The sequence below is a fragment of the Neodiprion virginianus genome, chromosome 5 (genome assembly GCF_021901495.1).
Source record: "Neodiprion virginianus isolate iyNeoVirg1 chromosome 5, iyNeoVirg1.1, whole genome shotgun sequence".
Classification (NCBI taxonomy): domain Eukaryota; kingdom Metazoa; phylum Arthropoda; class Insecta; order Hymenoptera; family Diprionidae; genus Neodiprion; species Neodiprion virginianus.
Window position 1 is genome coordinate 13,209,843 of NC_060881.1, and position 16,165 is coordinate 13,226,007.

The 16,165-nt window shown below is 34.6% G+C and overlaps 1 protein-coding gene across 8 annotated transcripts in view; it reads left to right on the forward strand.

The window, feature by feature from the left end:
* The window catches only part of LOC124305499 (sodium/calcium exchanger 1), a 1,112,430-nt gene that overhangs the window by 294,728 nt on the left and 801,537 nt on the right, over nt 1–16,165 (forward strand). For all 8 annotated transcript variants that reach the window (XM_046765025.1, XM_046765026.1, XM_046765028.1 and 5 more), the window contains exon 3: nt 11,869–11,960. In XM_046765025.1, coding sequence (XP_046620981.1) covers nt 11,869–11,960 — 92 coding nt within the window. The remainder of the gene's footprint in view (nt 1–11,868; nt 11,961–16,165) is intronic.

A 16,165-nucleotide genomic window follows, 5' to 3' on the forward strand; every position in this document is an offset into this window, starting at 1 on the left:
AAAAACAAAAATTTTGATAAAAAAAAAAAAAAATTAGAGTACGTGGTACTTGGCGGGCCCATGTTTATATTGCCGTTACAACATTCATAAAGCTCGACTTGTATTTTCTTGTGCTTGTTTTAAAAAAGCCCGCCATGTACCACTATCTTCATTTTTTTTTTTTAATAAAAGTTATTTTTTTTTTTTCAATTTCAATTTTGATTTCAATTTTTTTTTTGTCGTCATTAGTTATAGTATATCAAAATCATCATTAGTTTCTAAATAAATTATACTTGGCAGTAGTATCTGATTTCATGACAGTTTTGTAGGTGGCTGTTTTGTGGGTGGCTGTCACATTAATATACTTGGCGAAAGGTTTTTGCACCAGAGGTGCTTTTTGGGGATATCAGTACTTTTTGTGGGATTTCAATTGAACATTTAAATATTTTGCTCGCTCGCTGCGCTCGCTCGATACATTTTTGGGATACAGAATTAATATTTGAGACGAAAATAATCGGTGGAAAAGCCAAGTTAGAGCTTTCTCATAATTACATGTATCAGGTCCAAGGTCTTCTACACATTACGAATGGGAAGTGGTGCTATTTTATAGTTTGGATGCCAAAGGGATTGATTTTTGATAAAATAAAACGTGACGATAAATTCTGGACCGAAAAAATGGAGAATAAATTAGCAAATTTCTTTTACTTTTGTTTATTACCCGAGATCGTAGATTCTAGACGCGCCCGACAACTTTCAATCCGCAAACCCCCTCAAATCATCGAAGCCCAGATGAGGCCGCGCGTAAGAAACAGTAAATTCACGACCGACAGACGACAAAAAACTGTAATATAAATATATGTACTATAACGCTAAATTCTGTTACCCTCGGATGAGGACTTACCGTTGACACTTTGGCGCGATTCTCTACTTATCCGCAATATCAAACTATAACAAAATAATTACGTTGGGCGCCAGACGCGTTAGCGTCGATTTTCAAACAATAATGCAAATCAATAAAATTAACACAAAACCGTGCAAAAGAGATAAATAGAGAACCCGTTGTATGGCTGGCTAGGCACAGGTACGATCGCGTACATCCCGGTAGAGTGGCGGAATTCAAGGCAGCTAACAGTAATTCCAGAATTAAAGAAAATAACAAAAGAAAGAATAAACTCCAGGCAAAAGGAAAATGAACAGGTCAATCGATCATATATTGTCGAGAAGGTTACATGATTGAGACAGGCAAATAAGATGGTATCGACAGCGGTAGTAATGAAATAAATAATCGTTGTTCACAAAAATTTCGATAGAATAGCAGTAAACGGTAGTTTTAAAACGAGAGACGGTAGTTAACAGAGAAAAATGGACGTAGGTCAGGAGATGCGATATAATGCAAGAGTTGACTTAAAACTACACGTCACTGGACGACGTGATCTTACCCAAGTTGCAAATGACGCTACGAAAATTATTATTCTGTCAATTCGAACGAGAGAACTTTACTGCAATCGGTAGAAAACAACGTATCGATAGTTCGGTAGATGATACGACAAATTTACCATAAATTATGACCAATGTGAGAGATTGACATTCAGTAACAATTTACCCAGTCGGCAAACGATCGACTAGGTAGCCTTCGGTAGAATTATTCAGAAACGGTGGACTCGATAATTTAATATTATTACGTACTTGAGGAATTAAATAATGAATTCCTAAACATAACTTTTGAGAAAATACAAAATACAAAATTATGAGAGTGAGAGAATTTCGGAGAGTTTACAAAATAGAGAAATACACTAAAATACACCGCAATACAAAAGAATAATTCACAGAACTTAATTTAACAAAATACAGAGAAATAAATAACAGGCAAAAATAATATGAAATTGCCAATAGCAATAAAGAAAATGTGCGGTAATATCTAGGGCTGATTCTACGCTCGCTTGTACTCCAAGGAACTCGATATGTGATACAATAGGCACAAAAATAAATAAAAATATAATAAGCGATAACAGAAATAAAATATAAAGCACACTACTATTACAAAAAGAGTATGGAATAAAATATAAAGCCAATAGGGCTCAAAATACGGTAGAAGGTACAGAAGCAGGCTAATAGAGATTCACAAATAATCAGAAAAATCATAAATACAAGAGAAGTAATTATTTGGCAGTTACGAGGTCGCTCAGATACGAAAATAATAAATTACCGAAATCATGTAGCCACACGGCGGCTGAGTGCAACTTTAAACCGTGGACCATGATTCACACAAAGTCGATAAATACCAGAAGAAAGAATAGAAATTATGAGCAACTTCGTAACGGTACAATTCAAAGGCAGAAGCCTTACCTTGGCGGTTGACTTCAGGCACACAAACTGACTCTAATTTGAATCAAACTTAGAACAATAAAACGAAAGTAGAAAGGAAGGAAAGGACTTGAATTTACAGGAAGAAGTTAACGGTAGTGCAACGATAGAGAGTATGGAAAAACAGTAAATACAATAATGGTAGAATGAAAGGAAGAAGGATCGGTAGCTTAAGTCGAGAGAATAATCGGAAGGATGCGGAAGAACGATTCTGTCTCTCAGCAGGTCAAGCGTAGAATAGGAGGTCGTAGTTCGTCTCGCCGATCTCGCGGTTGTCGTGAGGTGATTCTTCTTCTTTGATTGGTGGGTTGACCCCCACCGCAAATAGGCCATCCCCCTGTGGCGAATATTGGTTACTGCGTGGTCATACGTTTTCCAAAATTACCGCTAGATGTGGTGTAATGTGCTGCTCGCGATTTCGTCGTTGACACCAACTCGTACGATTTCGTAGTCGCTTCGGTTTACAGTCCAGGCTGCCTATCATCGGGGACTTCTTTGGCAGAGGCATACACAGGGTGCCTCTCGGCCAAAGTTACCAGGTGGAGAGTGACGCCTCATTGTTCACCTCCACCGGCTTTTGTACAGGCAGTAGCTAGCTGCCTGTATCTGAGGTCGTGCAGTCAGACGGTTGGCCAAACCGTGGACCACGACCCACAAAATTAGTCCCTGCCGATAGGGAAGCAGCGTCGATCCTCAGAATGATGGCTTTATCAACCTGGACGTAGTGGTTTGGGGTCGGTCCGGCACCAGGCCGGTAAGTCGGAGGATGGCAGGCTACGGTCTGCCCTTCACGCCATCCTTACGGCATCCGATAGAGCTGGCGGCTGGTTCCTCTTCGAGGAACGATGCCCTCGGCCGTCGGGAGGATTTTTATCTCCCTGTTCACCGGCAGTCGAGGCGATACGGAAGGTTCGGGTGGATGCTACTCCAGGTGTATATAAAGGTGCACCAAGGTAGCCAGTGTAGTCTGATGAGACCGTCAGTAGGCGAAGTCGTCGAGAGCTGCAAACGGTAGCTAGTGGTCCCTTGTTGGTCGGAATCGTTGTCGTCCAAGTACCTTGTTAGCGTGCGCCGAAGCGCGTGAAATAAAGAATTTACAAAAAAGAATTAGTTAAAAGTAATTATTGCCTATTTTGTATCGAGTTCGGTTGGAGTACCCTGCTGAGGACGCGTAAACTAAAAAAATAATAGCGGTTGTGTGCCCTTGTGACGGGCGATTCTGAAACGCCACGTTACAGTACATATGTACATAAATATAATAGCTTTGTATATAGCTTACGTGCAATATTTCTGTGATTTATGTTTAGTTAGTTATATGTATTACTGTGCTAAAAATTTGCTAGTCATATCGTTATAATTATATATCTGATTATTCATTCCAGGAATACTTTCTGCAGTCTGACCAAACTGCGTGTATACCTATATATTATGTAAATATTCTATAGCCTATTTTTTCATTACTATCTGTGACCTGCACTCTTGACGTACTACTTTCCATAGTTTGCGCTTTCTATAGAATTTATTCAACCATATAATGTATACAATGCTCGATGCCTTGTTATATCAATTTTCTCTATCAAGAATACTGTCATGGTTTACTTATACTGTTTCAATTTAATTTCTATGAGATCCTTCTCATACAGATTTCGTAATTATGTTGATTAAGTTTAAACGAGTTTAATTTTACTTTTACCATTTTATATTTTTTTTTATCATTTTGTATTTGTTTGGTGCAAACCCGATTATGGTTGGGAGGTAGGGACGGGTTGAACGGGTCTCTGTTTGATAGCGACCTCCACGTGGTGAAGCCTGGGAGATTGATGATATTTTCGTTGTCATATCATGAATTTGCTCACAGCTATTCGTTGCATTTTCAATTTAAAATGACCTGTGACGACGTCTTGCCGGTATTCGTAAATAGTTATATATTATTTTTGAGACTGTATTAGGAACAGCTCTCAGCCGATAAAGCTATGCTTTGAGCTGACTCAAGGCAGTCCTGCAAATCGAACCTGACTATGAATACCGGCTATTAGACTATTACCAGTCACGTAATCGCATTGCGTAGAAATACGGACGCCGATGAGTATAATTTTCGTTGAAATATTAAGAATGTAAATCTATATCAACATACGCATAAAGAATTCTACGTGACGTCAATCAAAAAATGACCTCGTATTTTTTTAATCTATTCATACTTTTTTTCACATGAAATAAAGGTAAAAAGAACCGATACGCATTTTGGTGTTCGTCCGACCTATGTTTGTTTCCCAAAAGTTACAAGATAATCATTCAATTTTGATGCAAAAGGAGCTCGCATATATCCGGTTCTATTCGACGTAGAGACATCATTTACAGTGCATTCGGAAAGTGAACGAATAAGCTTTCATAAAAAAAAAAATGCAATGTTGAATATTATTGAAAATCCCAATTTTTATAAACAATTCAAATGTTTGACGATTTTTACCTCATTAATGACAAGTTTTCGAATTATAAAAAAAATCGTTTTGGGTTGCTTATTAAATTCTGTATTACTAGTAAATTTTTCAAGTGGAATCTGAAAGGAGTCTACTTTTTTTTTCTATTATTCATCAGGTGCTGCGTCGTGCCGAGCGCGATACAATGGGCTGTTTAAAAGTATTTGAAGCCGAATGCCCGAGAGGGGTGAAAGAGGCTAGCCCGCGTCACCCGCCCCACTCCGGCGACAGCTCGGCTGCTCCGTCTCACTTGTTTCTTTACCCTCTCTCTCGCCACGGTTAACGAGGGAAGCGGAGTAGCCCGCGCTTTCTAGCTAGGCAACGCCCTCAATGCTAATGCTCTTTGAAAATTGGCTTTATTCGACTGAAATGAGAAATCTGTTTAAATATTAGGTGCTTGAAAGAAATGCAGCATGTAGGTGGGAACACTTTATTTGATAACTTTGATTATTTCGTACATTAAAAATGACAATGAAATTTTTTTCTATCAACAGGTGATACGGCCAAAATAATTACATCTCTAATATTTACTGTTATCTACCTATTTAATTTATCACACGTACAAAGATCATCGCCACTTTCGAGCAACTAAGCAACTTTCTCACTCTCTTCTGACCAGTGCTGGGCAAAATTGTAATAAAAAATTAACAATTACTAATCACTAAGGATAATTTTTAATGACATCGAATTCCATCGAAATTATTTTCAGTAATAATAATTGAATCGGAGTTCAGTGAAATTACTTTTGATAATTGTAATTGACTCAGAGTCCATCGAAATTATTTCCAGTAATTGTAATTGAATTGGATTTCATTAAAATCACATTGAGTAATTTGAATTTAATCAAAGTTTATCAAAATTACTTTCAGTGATTGGAATTTAATCACAAATCATTTCAATTATCCTCAGTGATTGTAATTAAATCAGACATTATTAAAATTCTTTTTAACGTTATTCCTGTGAAATAATAACAAATAGACAAATAAATTTACTCCGTTTTTGGAGTATTCAAATGGTGTGATCGGAACGAGTCTTTTACAGTCAATATGTGAATGGGCTATGGTTACCAAAGTTTTTTGGGTAGCTGATCGAGGATTTCACATTACTTTGAAAAATTAATTTGTTTAAATAATTTGCTTGACCAGTCAATGTGAATATGTAAGCTCCATGAAGTTCCCGATGTTTTCGGAATTTGAAATTATGTTGAGAATTCGACATTACGTTTCCAAAGGTAATTTGTTTAAATAAATTATGAAAAACAATTGAAATTTGAAAAAAAACATAATCATTTCCATTAATTGTAATGGATAACAGAAAAATTACAATTGTTCCAAGTAATTGTAATTAGTAGCAAAAAAATTACAATTTTTTCAAGTAATTTTAATTGACAACAAAAAAATTACAATTATTTCGAGTTATTGTAGTTGATAATTATAAAATTACAATTGTTGATACTAACTGTAATTGGTAAATCAAAATTTATAATTATTTCCCGCAATTGTCATTAGTTACTAAATATTACAGTTATTCACAGTAATTGTAATTTACGGGTAATGAAATGACGAAAGTATTTTCTGCTGCCCAATTCTGCTTCTGACTTCAAGTAGTAATATTGAATTTCATCACTATTGAAAATGAAACATTGAACCGAGCGTTCAAGAAATTTAAATATCTCACTATCTGTAATAGAACTGTGAATCTTTTTTTTCTCGAAAATAGTTCAACAAAATTTACAAATAGTCGGTAGTCAATGTATTTTTTCCGTTCAATAAATTATTGCGACTAATATTAAAAATTTTCCAATGATCATCAGAGTTCATTTCGCAAATTTTCAATGATGTGCGATTAAATGAATGGAAGGAACCTAATACTCAAATTGAAAATTCAAGTAATATTAGATTTATTAAAATGATTTCTGTATTTCATGTTAGTGCGGTTCAAAACAAAGAAAATCTAATCGGAACCGTAGAACTCAGGAACGTAGATCACATCCTGTGACACAAGTTGAAAATTAACTTTCTCAAAATGCGCCTCAACGTCACAATTAACTTCAAGGACAATCATGTTTTAGATTAATGTCAGAGCATTATTACGAGGATATTGACTTATCGGATTCACGATTGTGTCCCTTGTTCCATCAAAATAAATGAATATCTAATTTTCAACGAAGTTCATGAAGATTTTTTTTTCAAATAATGTAATCCGATACAATATCTTGTTCATAGTCCTCCGAACATCACCTTGTAATAAGGATACTTGGAAAGAGTCCCTTTGTTGCAGGAACCATTATAAAATTCTTGGTTTTCAATTCGTGCTACTGAATAATTTCTGCGTTTCAGGTTCCATTTCCAATCTCAAAATGAGATTTGTTTTACCTCGGACAATGCTAACATGAAATGCAGAAATATTTGCGGTAAATGGAGATTCACAAGCTTTCAGTCTTAGCGTAGGACCCTACAAAGAGTGTAAAATTGAATTTGGTTTTAAGTTATCGTGCAACTAACTAGCCAGATGTCACCGTCAACTGAGATTAAATTTAAAGTTATTTTCAACTGAAGTTATTTAACAATTCTAGATTTAGATTGATTCAGTTTGTCTCACAAAATTCAACCCCACAATCTAATTGAGGACTTGAAAAACTATTTATCTGAATCTAATGCCAAAGACAGTAAAAGTTAGCTTCAAAATAAGATACCAAATTAAATGGCGTAAATTTTGAAAAACAATGCTGGTAAATAATAATGCTTGAATTACAATGGTGCACAGAATGATTCCTCGGTAGAATGAATTGTCAGCAACGGTTAAGTAACAAACTTATCGCTATTGGCTCGATCAAAGTAAAATGATGGGATATTCAGCTATTATGATCTGTAGTATATCCCGCTCTTCAATTTTGCCTCAACTGATGTTAAGAAGGTGGCGATGGCCTGATGAAATTCACTCTGGCACCTTATGCCTGATGAAATAACCAGATTCGATGGTTATAATGATTGCACCGCTCGAGAAACCAGGATCCTTGCCACCTAAACGTTTTGACCATCAGGTAAGGCATAATTTTCTTCGTGTTAATTAAAGTATAAATTTTGAACCTGCTGAAAAAAAACAACGAATTTTATCATTGAATCCATGTTAAAATATTGTAATAGTCAAAGGTCACGTAATTATAAATTTACCCACATGCTTCCATGCCTGACAAATTTAGTCCCGCTTTGACAATGAATTATTTTGTACCTGAAAATATTAGAAGCTATTATTATCAGACAGGATTTTTTGGTATTCTTGGATAGAACTAATTTCCAATAAAATTCAGAAAACATAAATCGTTAATGAGACGCATTTTCAATCTTATGTAAATGAAGAATCTGTTCACAATAAACGTTGTTTTTACCCACCGAACTCTGTTTGTCCAGACTACGACTTGTTAATGACGTTTCACATTGAATTTCATATTTTTTCTTTCAATAAATAATATTCAATTTCTGTATCATTTGATATTTGTGTCGGTTGAATATTTTCCGATATCGACCACGGTATTGCTGAACGATACTATTCTTCATAGACAATTCACGCCTCGTAAAAATAAACAGCAGCAATACCTCAATCCGCGGTTTTATGCGCGAGAGATTTACAACTCTTGAGTATTGTCTCATTTTATGTACGTTGGCCCCCTGCTGAGCAGACGAAAACATCGCCGCGGGGCGATTTCACAGACCAATGAGATTGAATAATTTGGCGCATGCGCATTGTATGTATAGTTTCAACAGATTGTCCCGGTATATAGCATGATGGATAATTTCATTTTTACATCGGAATTTGATTATAGTACTGTACGAGAAACATTGCTACGGTGTAAGGAAAGATGAAATGATTGTTCGGAATCCTATTCCACAAATGTTGATTTGATTATTTATACTCATAAAATTAAGTTTACCGATCAGATTTATAGACTATAACCGCAGTAATCTCAACCAATTTTTTTCCCACTAGGTAACATATTTCACAATTCAAACTTCATTTTCGCAGTATTGGAATAAAGATATGTATCCCAACATTTGACGGAAAGTCTCACAATAACCTTCTTTCTAAAGTCGAAAGCAGAATAAGGAATAATGTACTTCAAAGTAATTTGTTAAGGGATTTTATCATCACTTTTCAATTATGCGTCGGTAGAGACATTTTCGTTAGAGGTAAACAATGATAAGTATTAGGTTATACGAGCAAATTTCGCATAGTTATGCTGAACTGACACGAATTTCATATGGCCACTTCGATGATCCGGCAAGCCATAATAAATATAATTAGTTTCACATGTTCTGTTCTAATACTCACCTGGATATATCAGCGTCGATTCGGCATATCGGTCAAAACTCAAAAATGAATTGCTCGACACTTTCGGAGCTGCTAGCTGTGGTTTACCTGCGCAAGCTGTGTGTGTGGTGCACCACGCAAGCTGTGCATAGGTGAGCGTGTGCAGCGGACGGGGCACATAGAAATTTACGCTCGGCTGTGATCCGGCCTCGCCAAGTCAGCGCTAAGTCGAAAAGTTGATGGTGGTGCCATCTAATATCACTGTATTCTCATGTCGTAAAATATCAGTAAATAGAGCTTAACCAATAACGGAGTTGCAATGAACCTATTCAGGCATCTGTTTTGTTGTGGGTGATATAAATTCCATTGGTATCTAAGTGCCGTGAATCCTTAAACAACCGAAATGTTATCGCAGTCGTTTTAGCGGTAGCCATGTTGACGTTGTGAGTGTATGAATACGTGTCTCAGCTGTCAACGGAATATTTTATAATAATTTTTTTCGTTACTTTCGATTTAACTGTCATCTCCCACCACTATTTTACTCACAACAATATTGAATAAGGAATCATCTTGTCACACAACATTTGAAAAGTATGCTCTCGTCTTTGAGAATTCATCATCCGAAATTCACTTGTAGGTGTGCACATGTGGTAATGTCAGAAAAATAAAAGACATCACAATGGTTTACCTTTAATCCCGAAATTATGAATGAAAAATTACATACGTATCGTTGCTTACATTTTACGAATTATCGGTGTAACTACATACTCAGACGTTATCATTATGGCAGTACTGCATCTTTCTGGTAGTATCATTCTTAATCGCTTCTCAAGTATCAAGTGACTTTCGGGTTCGAAACAATTGTGGGTCGGAGATGCGCGCGTGTGTTTGAAAGTAATGATCATAGTATATCATGATTTTGGTTCGTTTTTCCACCCAAAACTATTATTGATGACAACAGAATCTGTAACTGATGTCTTTCTCCACATTTTTCAAAATTTTGAACAAAAAGACTGGAAAATCTTTTATTTTTTATCACTCTTAAATATGAAGGGTTTCACGTGCAGCGGGTTTCCCGCTTTGAATTGCTCCGATACATGGGGTCGTTAAAAATATACAGTAGAGTGTTTAAAAAAAACCGACTATTTTTTTTTTTTTTCGAAGAACATTGAAAAATCTTCCGAGTGTCCTTCAAAAATGACCTCGGTAAAATATGAGCTCTTAATATTGATATTTGCAGGTGGCGATTCTCAATTTTCTATTTCCCATTTAAATAACATGGGGAAAATTTTTTTAAAAATTTAGAATTTTATTGCTCGAAAACGAATCAGTGTGAAGATATAAACAAAACATATTCTTGTAGGAAATTTTACGCTCTACAAGAAAGATCTGAATAAAGACTTGCGTAAGGAAAGTCGTTTCGGAGTTATCAGGCCTCAAACATCGAACCGTTTGAAATTATGATGTTATTATTTATAAATGCTACAAAACTGACTCATATCGTTAATTAATGAAATTTATTGATTAACATTTCATAGTGAGTCTATAGTTTTAATTTTAAAATCAATAATATTGTGTACTTAAGTGATATGAGCCAGTTTTGTAGCATTTATAAATTTAAAACATCATTATTCCAAACGTTTCGATGTTTGAGGCCTGATAACTCCGAAACGACTTTCCTTACGCAAGTCTTTATTCAGATCTTTTTTGTAGAGCGTAAAATTTCCTACAAGAATATGTTTTGTTTATATCTTCACACTTATTCGTTTTCGAGCAATAAAATTCTAAATTTAAAAAAAAATTTTTTCCATGTTATTCAAATGGGAAATAGAAAATTGAGAATCGCCACCTCTAAATATCAATATTAAGAGCTCATATTTTACCGAGGTCATTTTTGAGGGACACTCGGAAGATTTTTCAATGTTCTTCGAAAAAAAAAAAAAAAATAGTCGGTTTTTTTTGAAACACTCTAATATACAGGTGGTCGAAATTCGAAAATTATCAATTTCGAAAATACACAAGTTTTGTAAATCTAAATTTGCAGGTGAATGGCTGTAGCATTTTATATTGGGGACTTCGACGAATAAGAAAAAAAAATATTTTTGAACCGTTCGACGTTGGGACACCAAAAGACTTACCTTGTAAGCATTACATGCAAGTTTAAAAATCCCTAAAAATTCTCTACCTGAAAAATTATCGTCAACCTATGAAACCTCGTATCTTCCTTTCGCCTGTACCATAACACCCCTTTTAAATAAGTCGAAATATTGACGAGCCCACAGTCCGCTATGAATGCGCATGCATAACCGCCGTTGCCATAAACTTGAAAACACGCTGAATTCTAATTCAAGTTGATGTTTATCGATTTCAGTGAACTTATAAGAAAAATTCAACTTACCTTCAACAACTGATCAATACCCAAATCAAATGTGACAACGAATCCGGTCCGTTACATGCAATTGGATATGAACTTTTCAAAATTCAATTGCCTAGTAAATCTAATGACGTTAGTGATTTTTGCTCTGGTATTAATGAATTAATTCTTTGTATCACACTGTTCCTCGTTTGTTTTCTGAATTGAGTAGTTTTATTTCACATCAGTGTGATATAGCACATCCAGTAAAATGGCATTAATTAACAAAGTCGGCACACGTAACAAAAACATGTAATATTGTCATTAGCATAAGTTCATGACTCTGATAACATCAAATACACCTGAAGCATGTTCTTGTTATTTCAGGAAGTTTATAACATTGACAATAATTGAGGAGGACTCCTATGAAAAAGATGCTCTATTCTACGTTGAACTTGGGGAACCGCAGCTGCAAGGAGGTAAGCTCATTTATCATAGATTCGCATTATATGTACTTCTCGTAAACTACTAAAATGAATATGTAGAAATAAGTGACACATCGACGCGTGAGCAGACATTCTACATAAATAAAAACCCATGACAAAATTATTATAATTGGTTATCCCATGAGCTGCTTGTTGGTGGGACAATTATCTTACCCACTTCTACATCATCTCCCGGTGTAGAACTTTCATGTATTCTAGGCCACAAACACAGGAGCTTTGAGATCGTAAGTTATGACTCACATGCATATATTACAGTAAGGGAAAGAACATGCTGTACCATGCACTGTGAAGTGGATTTTGACCGTACCTCGGTCACTCGGAGAAAACGACCGTAAACTTACCGCGTACATAGTAATTCGACGTCCCGCGATGTAGGCTAGATCCAAACAAGAAAATTTTCCGCGAAATTTTGTTGGGCACCTGGCGTGATTAACCCGCCTCGGAATCGTTAATGCGTTATACCTTGGGAATATGCTTGGTAGCTCAGTACCGCGGAGAGGAAAGGGGTAATGTTGGAGACAGAGAGACACTCGAAAAACACACGCTATTTAACAAAAGAAGTAAAATAAAATCCTATATTTGGCAATAGCGGGGATACAAAACAAAAAAAAATAATGCAAAATTCGCTCCTCGCGATCCAAAAACCAATAAACAGACTGGAGAAATTAACTCTAAAAGAAAACTCAAGCCTACATGCGCTAGTCACTTCTTTTAATAATAAATGACAAAACAATAACCCATTAGATAAAAACTAAAACAAAACCTCACTCGACGCGCTAACCGCGATCGTCCTCTACTGTATAGCGCTAATCGCAACCTTGACTAATACGCTTAAGAGCAGAGTTTTTCAAGACAAAAAACTGTAACTGGCCGTGCTTGCCGCGCTAGTCGCAATTCTAATTACTATCTTAAATCAATTTTCTCAATTCTACCTTTTCAAAAAGTTTACCTTTTCCCCGCAGCGTCCTGACTCGATTCGCGAATCCGAACACTCCCCCTTCGACGATTCGCGACCTACACGAGAGGTGACCCTTAAACCGGATAATGTGGCTCGACCCGGTACAACGGAATTCGGCTGCACCTAATTTCAAACACGGAAGAGACGCAACCAAAAACCCGTGACTCTACTCAAAATTCTCCAATACTCAAAGTTGGCTCCGGAGTTGCAAAAATTGCAATGTCAATTCAATGCATTACTCATAGTTTTTTTAATGGATATTGTTAATATATAATGCTAATTGTTCATCTATGAATTACCCATTAAAAATTTAATTTATCGCCATTAATATTAAATTAATAATTCAAAATTATTTTATTGCAAGTTTTATTGAATTAGTCAATAAATGTTATTTGATTACAAGTTTAATTGAATTAAAATTAAAAAAAATATTTCTATTGAAAATGAGCTACAATTCTTTAATTCAATGCCTAGTGGGAATTCATTCAATTATTTCCATTTATTTCAGTTAATATTCGAAATCTTGACGTAAAAGTGTCACAGGTGGAAGATTGACTGATATAAAAAAATAAATTTTGAAAAAAATTCGTTTTTTGGTGGTTAGATTTTTTTATTTAAAGTAAATTCTCAACAATTCTTTTATTAAATACATATGTAACTATTTTTCTATAGAATATTGAATTTTACAACAATAAAAAAAAACAATTAGTTAGATTTGTCATCAGTTATAACTTTTTTGAAGCATTTGCTTTTGTTAAGACTCGGATTTGAAAATTTGTGTCACTGTATCTGTTATATTTAGGCAAGTTCATCATTGTAGCATAGTTGAAGAGTCTTTCGACCGAAGCTGAAGATGGTAACGGTGTATTATATTTTAAAAACACTTTTTTGACCAATGGATGATTATTAAGCGTATCAAAATTTTGGATAGCGGATCTTGAATAATTTGTGATTTCTGCATCAACAGCAGCTTGAGTTACAGAAACCTCAAATTTTTAAATAATATTAGTTTTAAAATCTCCAAAGTTGTATTCATCATTCTCAGTGTTTTGGGAATTTTCATATGATCTTTCAATTTTTTCTGCCTTGATTGCATCTTCAAACCATTTGTAAACTTTAAGTTGAATTTCAGATGAAAACTATCCCAATCAATTTCCTTTAAATTTCTGGTGATATACCGATGCTATGGCTGCATCTTTCCCACACTGAAGAAAATCGAAAAAATTCGTGAATCGGATGTTAACACTGTCAATTATTGTTTGTAATAATAGTTGACACATGGAAATGCTTCTACTTTCAAGCAATTTTTGCAACTTTGATTTGAGGCAAACCAATTCTGGAAAGAGTATGCCATAATGACAGTTATCGGCTTGTAATCGATCTATCGCGACTGCTAAATCTGACGTACATTTAATATACTCATGGAGATAGACAAAATCAGATTTAGAAAATTTATATTGTAAATACTGAATATCTGCTTGTAACAATTTATCTTTCACACTCAAAATTTGTTTTATACAATCGTAGAATGAATTTCATTGCGTTATAACTGGTTTTTTCAATGCAACACGACAATACGATTTAAAGCATTCATTCTTTTTCGGAGATCGTAATTGCTTCCACAAAGAAGAACACTTCTTTGCAACATTCATGTGCTTTTTTTTCAAAACTTGAGACGCTTCAATACCCTTACTGATATCTGTCGTTGCTATTAAGTTAAGTGAACGACTAGCACATCACAAATGTTGAGGCAATGCAGTTTCGCACTTTAAATCGAATTCTTCCTTAGCTCTAACAGAATCATCGTCAAAAGCATCAGGAATATTTTGATCATCATCATCATTGCAAGTTATTTCAGACAAATCTAGATAACATTCAAAACAAATCGTAAGAAATTAGACGAAATGCAATTAAAAGAAATTTAATAGTTAATTATTAATTAAGAAATGAAAACTGTGATACTTCAAAATAACTCAAATTTTAAACTACAAAAAAAAAAAAAATTTGAACTAACTTGAATTATTATTATTATTAATGATCTATATTTATAGTAAAATTTATTACAAAAAATAATTACCAAAAAGATTTTTATGTGAGACATCAACTCCGAATTCCTTAAATGCTTTTATAAAGTTTGATCCGTTGTCAGTAATTGTTGCTCTGATATTTTATGATGTTAGACCGAATGAAGAAGGGATATCAAACAATTTTTTAGCGATTGCATCAAACGAGTGAGTGTCCGGCAAACGCCTGCAAGCAATAGCAGCATATTTTCTTCCTAAACTTTTTTGGTCAAACTAAGAATGAAAATTGAAACATTATTTACTTTTTATACAGTGATATATAGCATAAAATGATCCACCTCAAAGTACAAAAAATAAAATACGAATAAAAAGGTTTTTACGAATTTACAATGGAAAATAATACTTATAAATGAAATCACTGATGTAAATCTCTCTATCTAATAAAAAAGTTTCAAAAAAATGAACAGGTAGAAAAAGATTATCTCTCTATCTAATAAAAAAGTTTCAAACAAATGAACGTAGAAAAAGATTATAATAACAATAGTAAAAAAAGATTATAATAACAATAATAAAAAAAGATTATAATAACAATAGTAAAAAAAGATTATAATAACAATAGTATACGCATGAAGTTGGCGGTGGGGTGAGATCCCGAAAACGAAAAAAAAAGCATCTAGCAAACCCTTTGACAGCTGTCATCGGCTGTTTATGACAGTCTTTGACAAATATCTTTATGGGTATCTGTTTCTGACGCGCAAAAAATGAACATGCAAACGAAAATTATAAAGATGATTCCCGACGGGAATTGTCTTTTTCGCGCGTTGACGTATTGTGTATACGGCACTCAAGATCGACACGCAGAGGTGAGACTGAGTATCGTTTCAAATATAGTGAATAATTGGTCTACATTTACGGGTTTTATTACAGGTAATGAGTCAAACGGTGCTGTGATTGGGTCACCTGGTGATTACAAATCACATATGAATAAAAATGGAATATACGGGGGAGAAGCAGAATTAGCTGCAGCTGCGGACATTTGTAAGATATGTTTAGTTAGTCTGGTTGAGAAGTGAGTTTACTGAGAAAAATCGTTAGAATGGTCTTAAAAATATGGCGATTCGTGCATTGGATTCAAAATTCAAAATGATGAAACCGGTATTTTTTAATTAATCCGCCATTAAAAATTTTAATAGTTA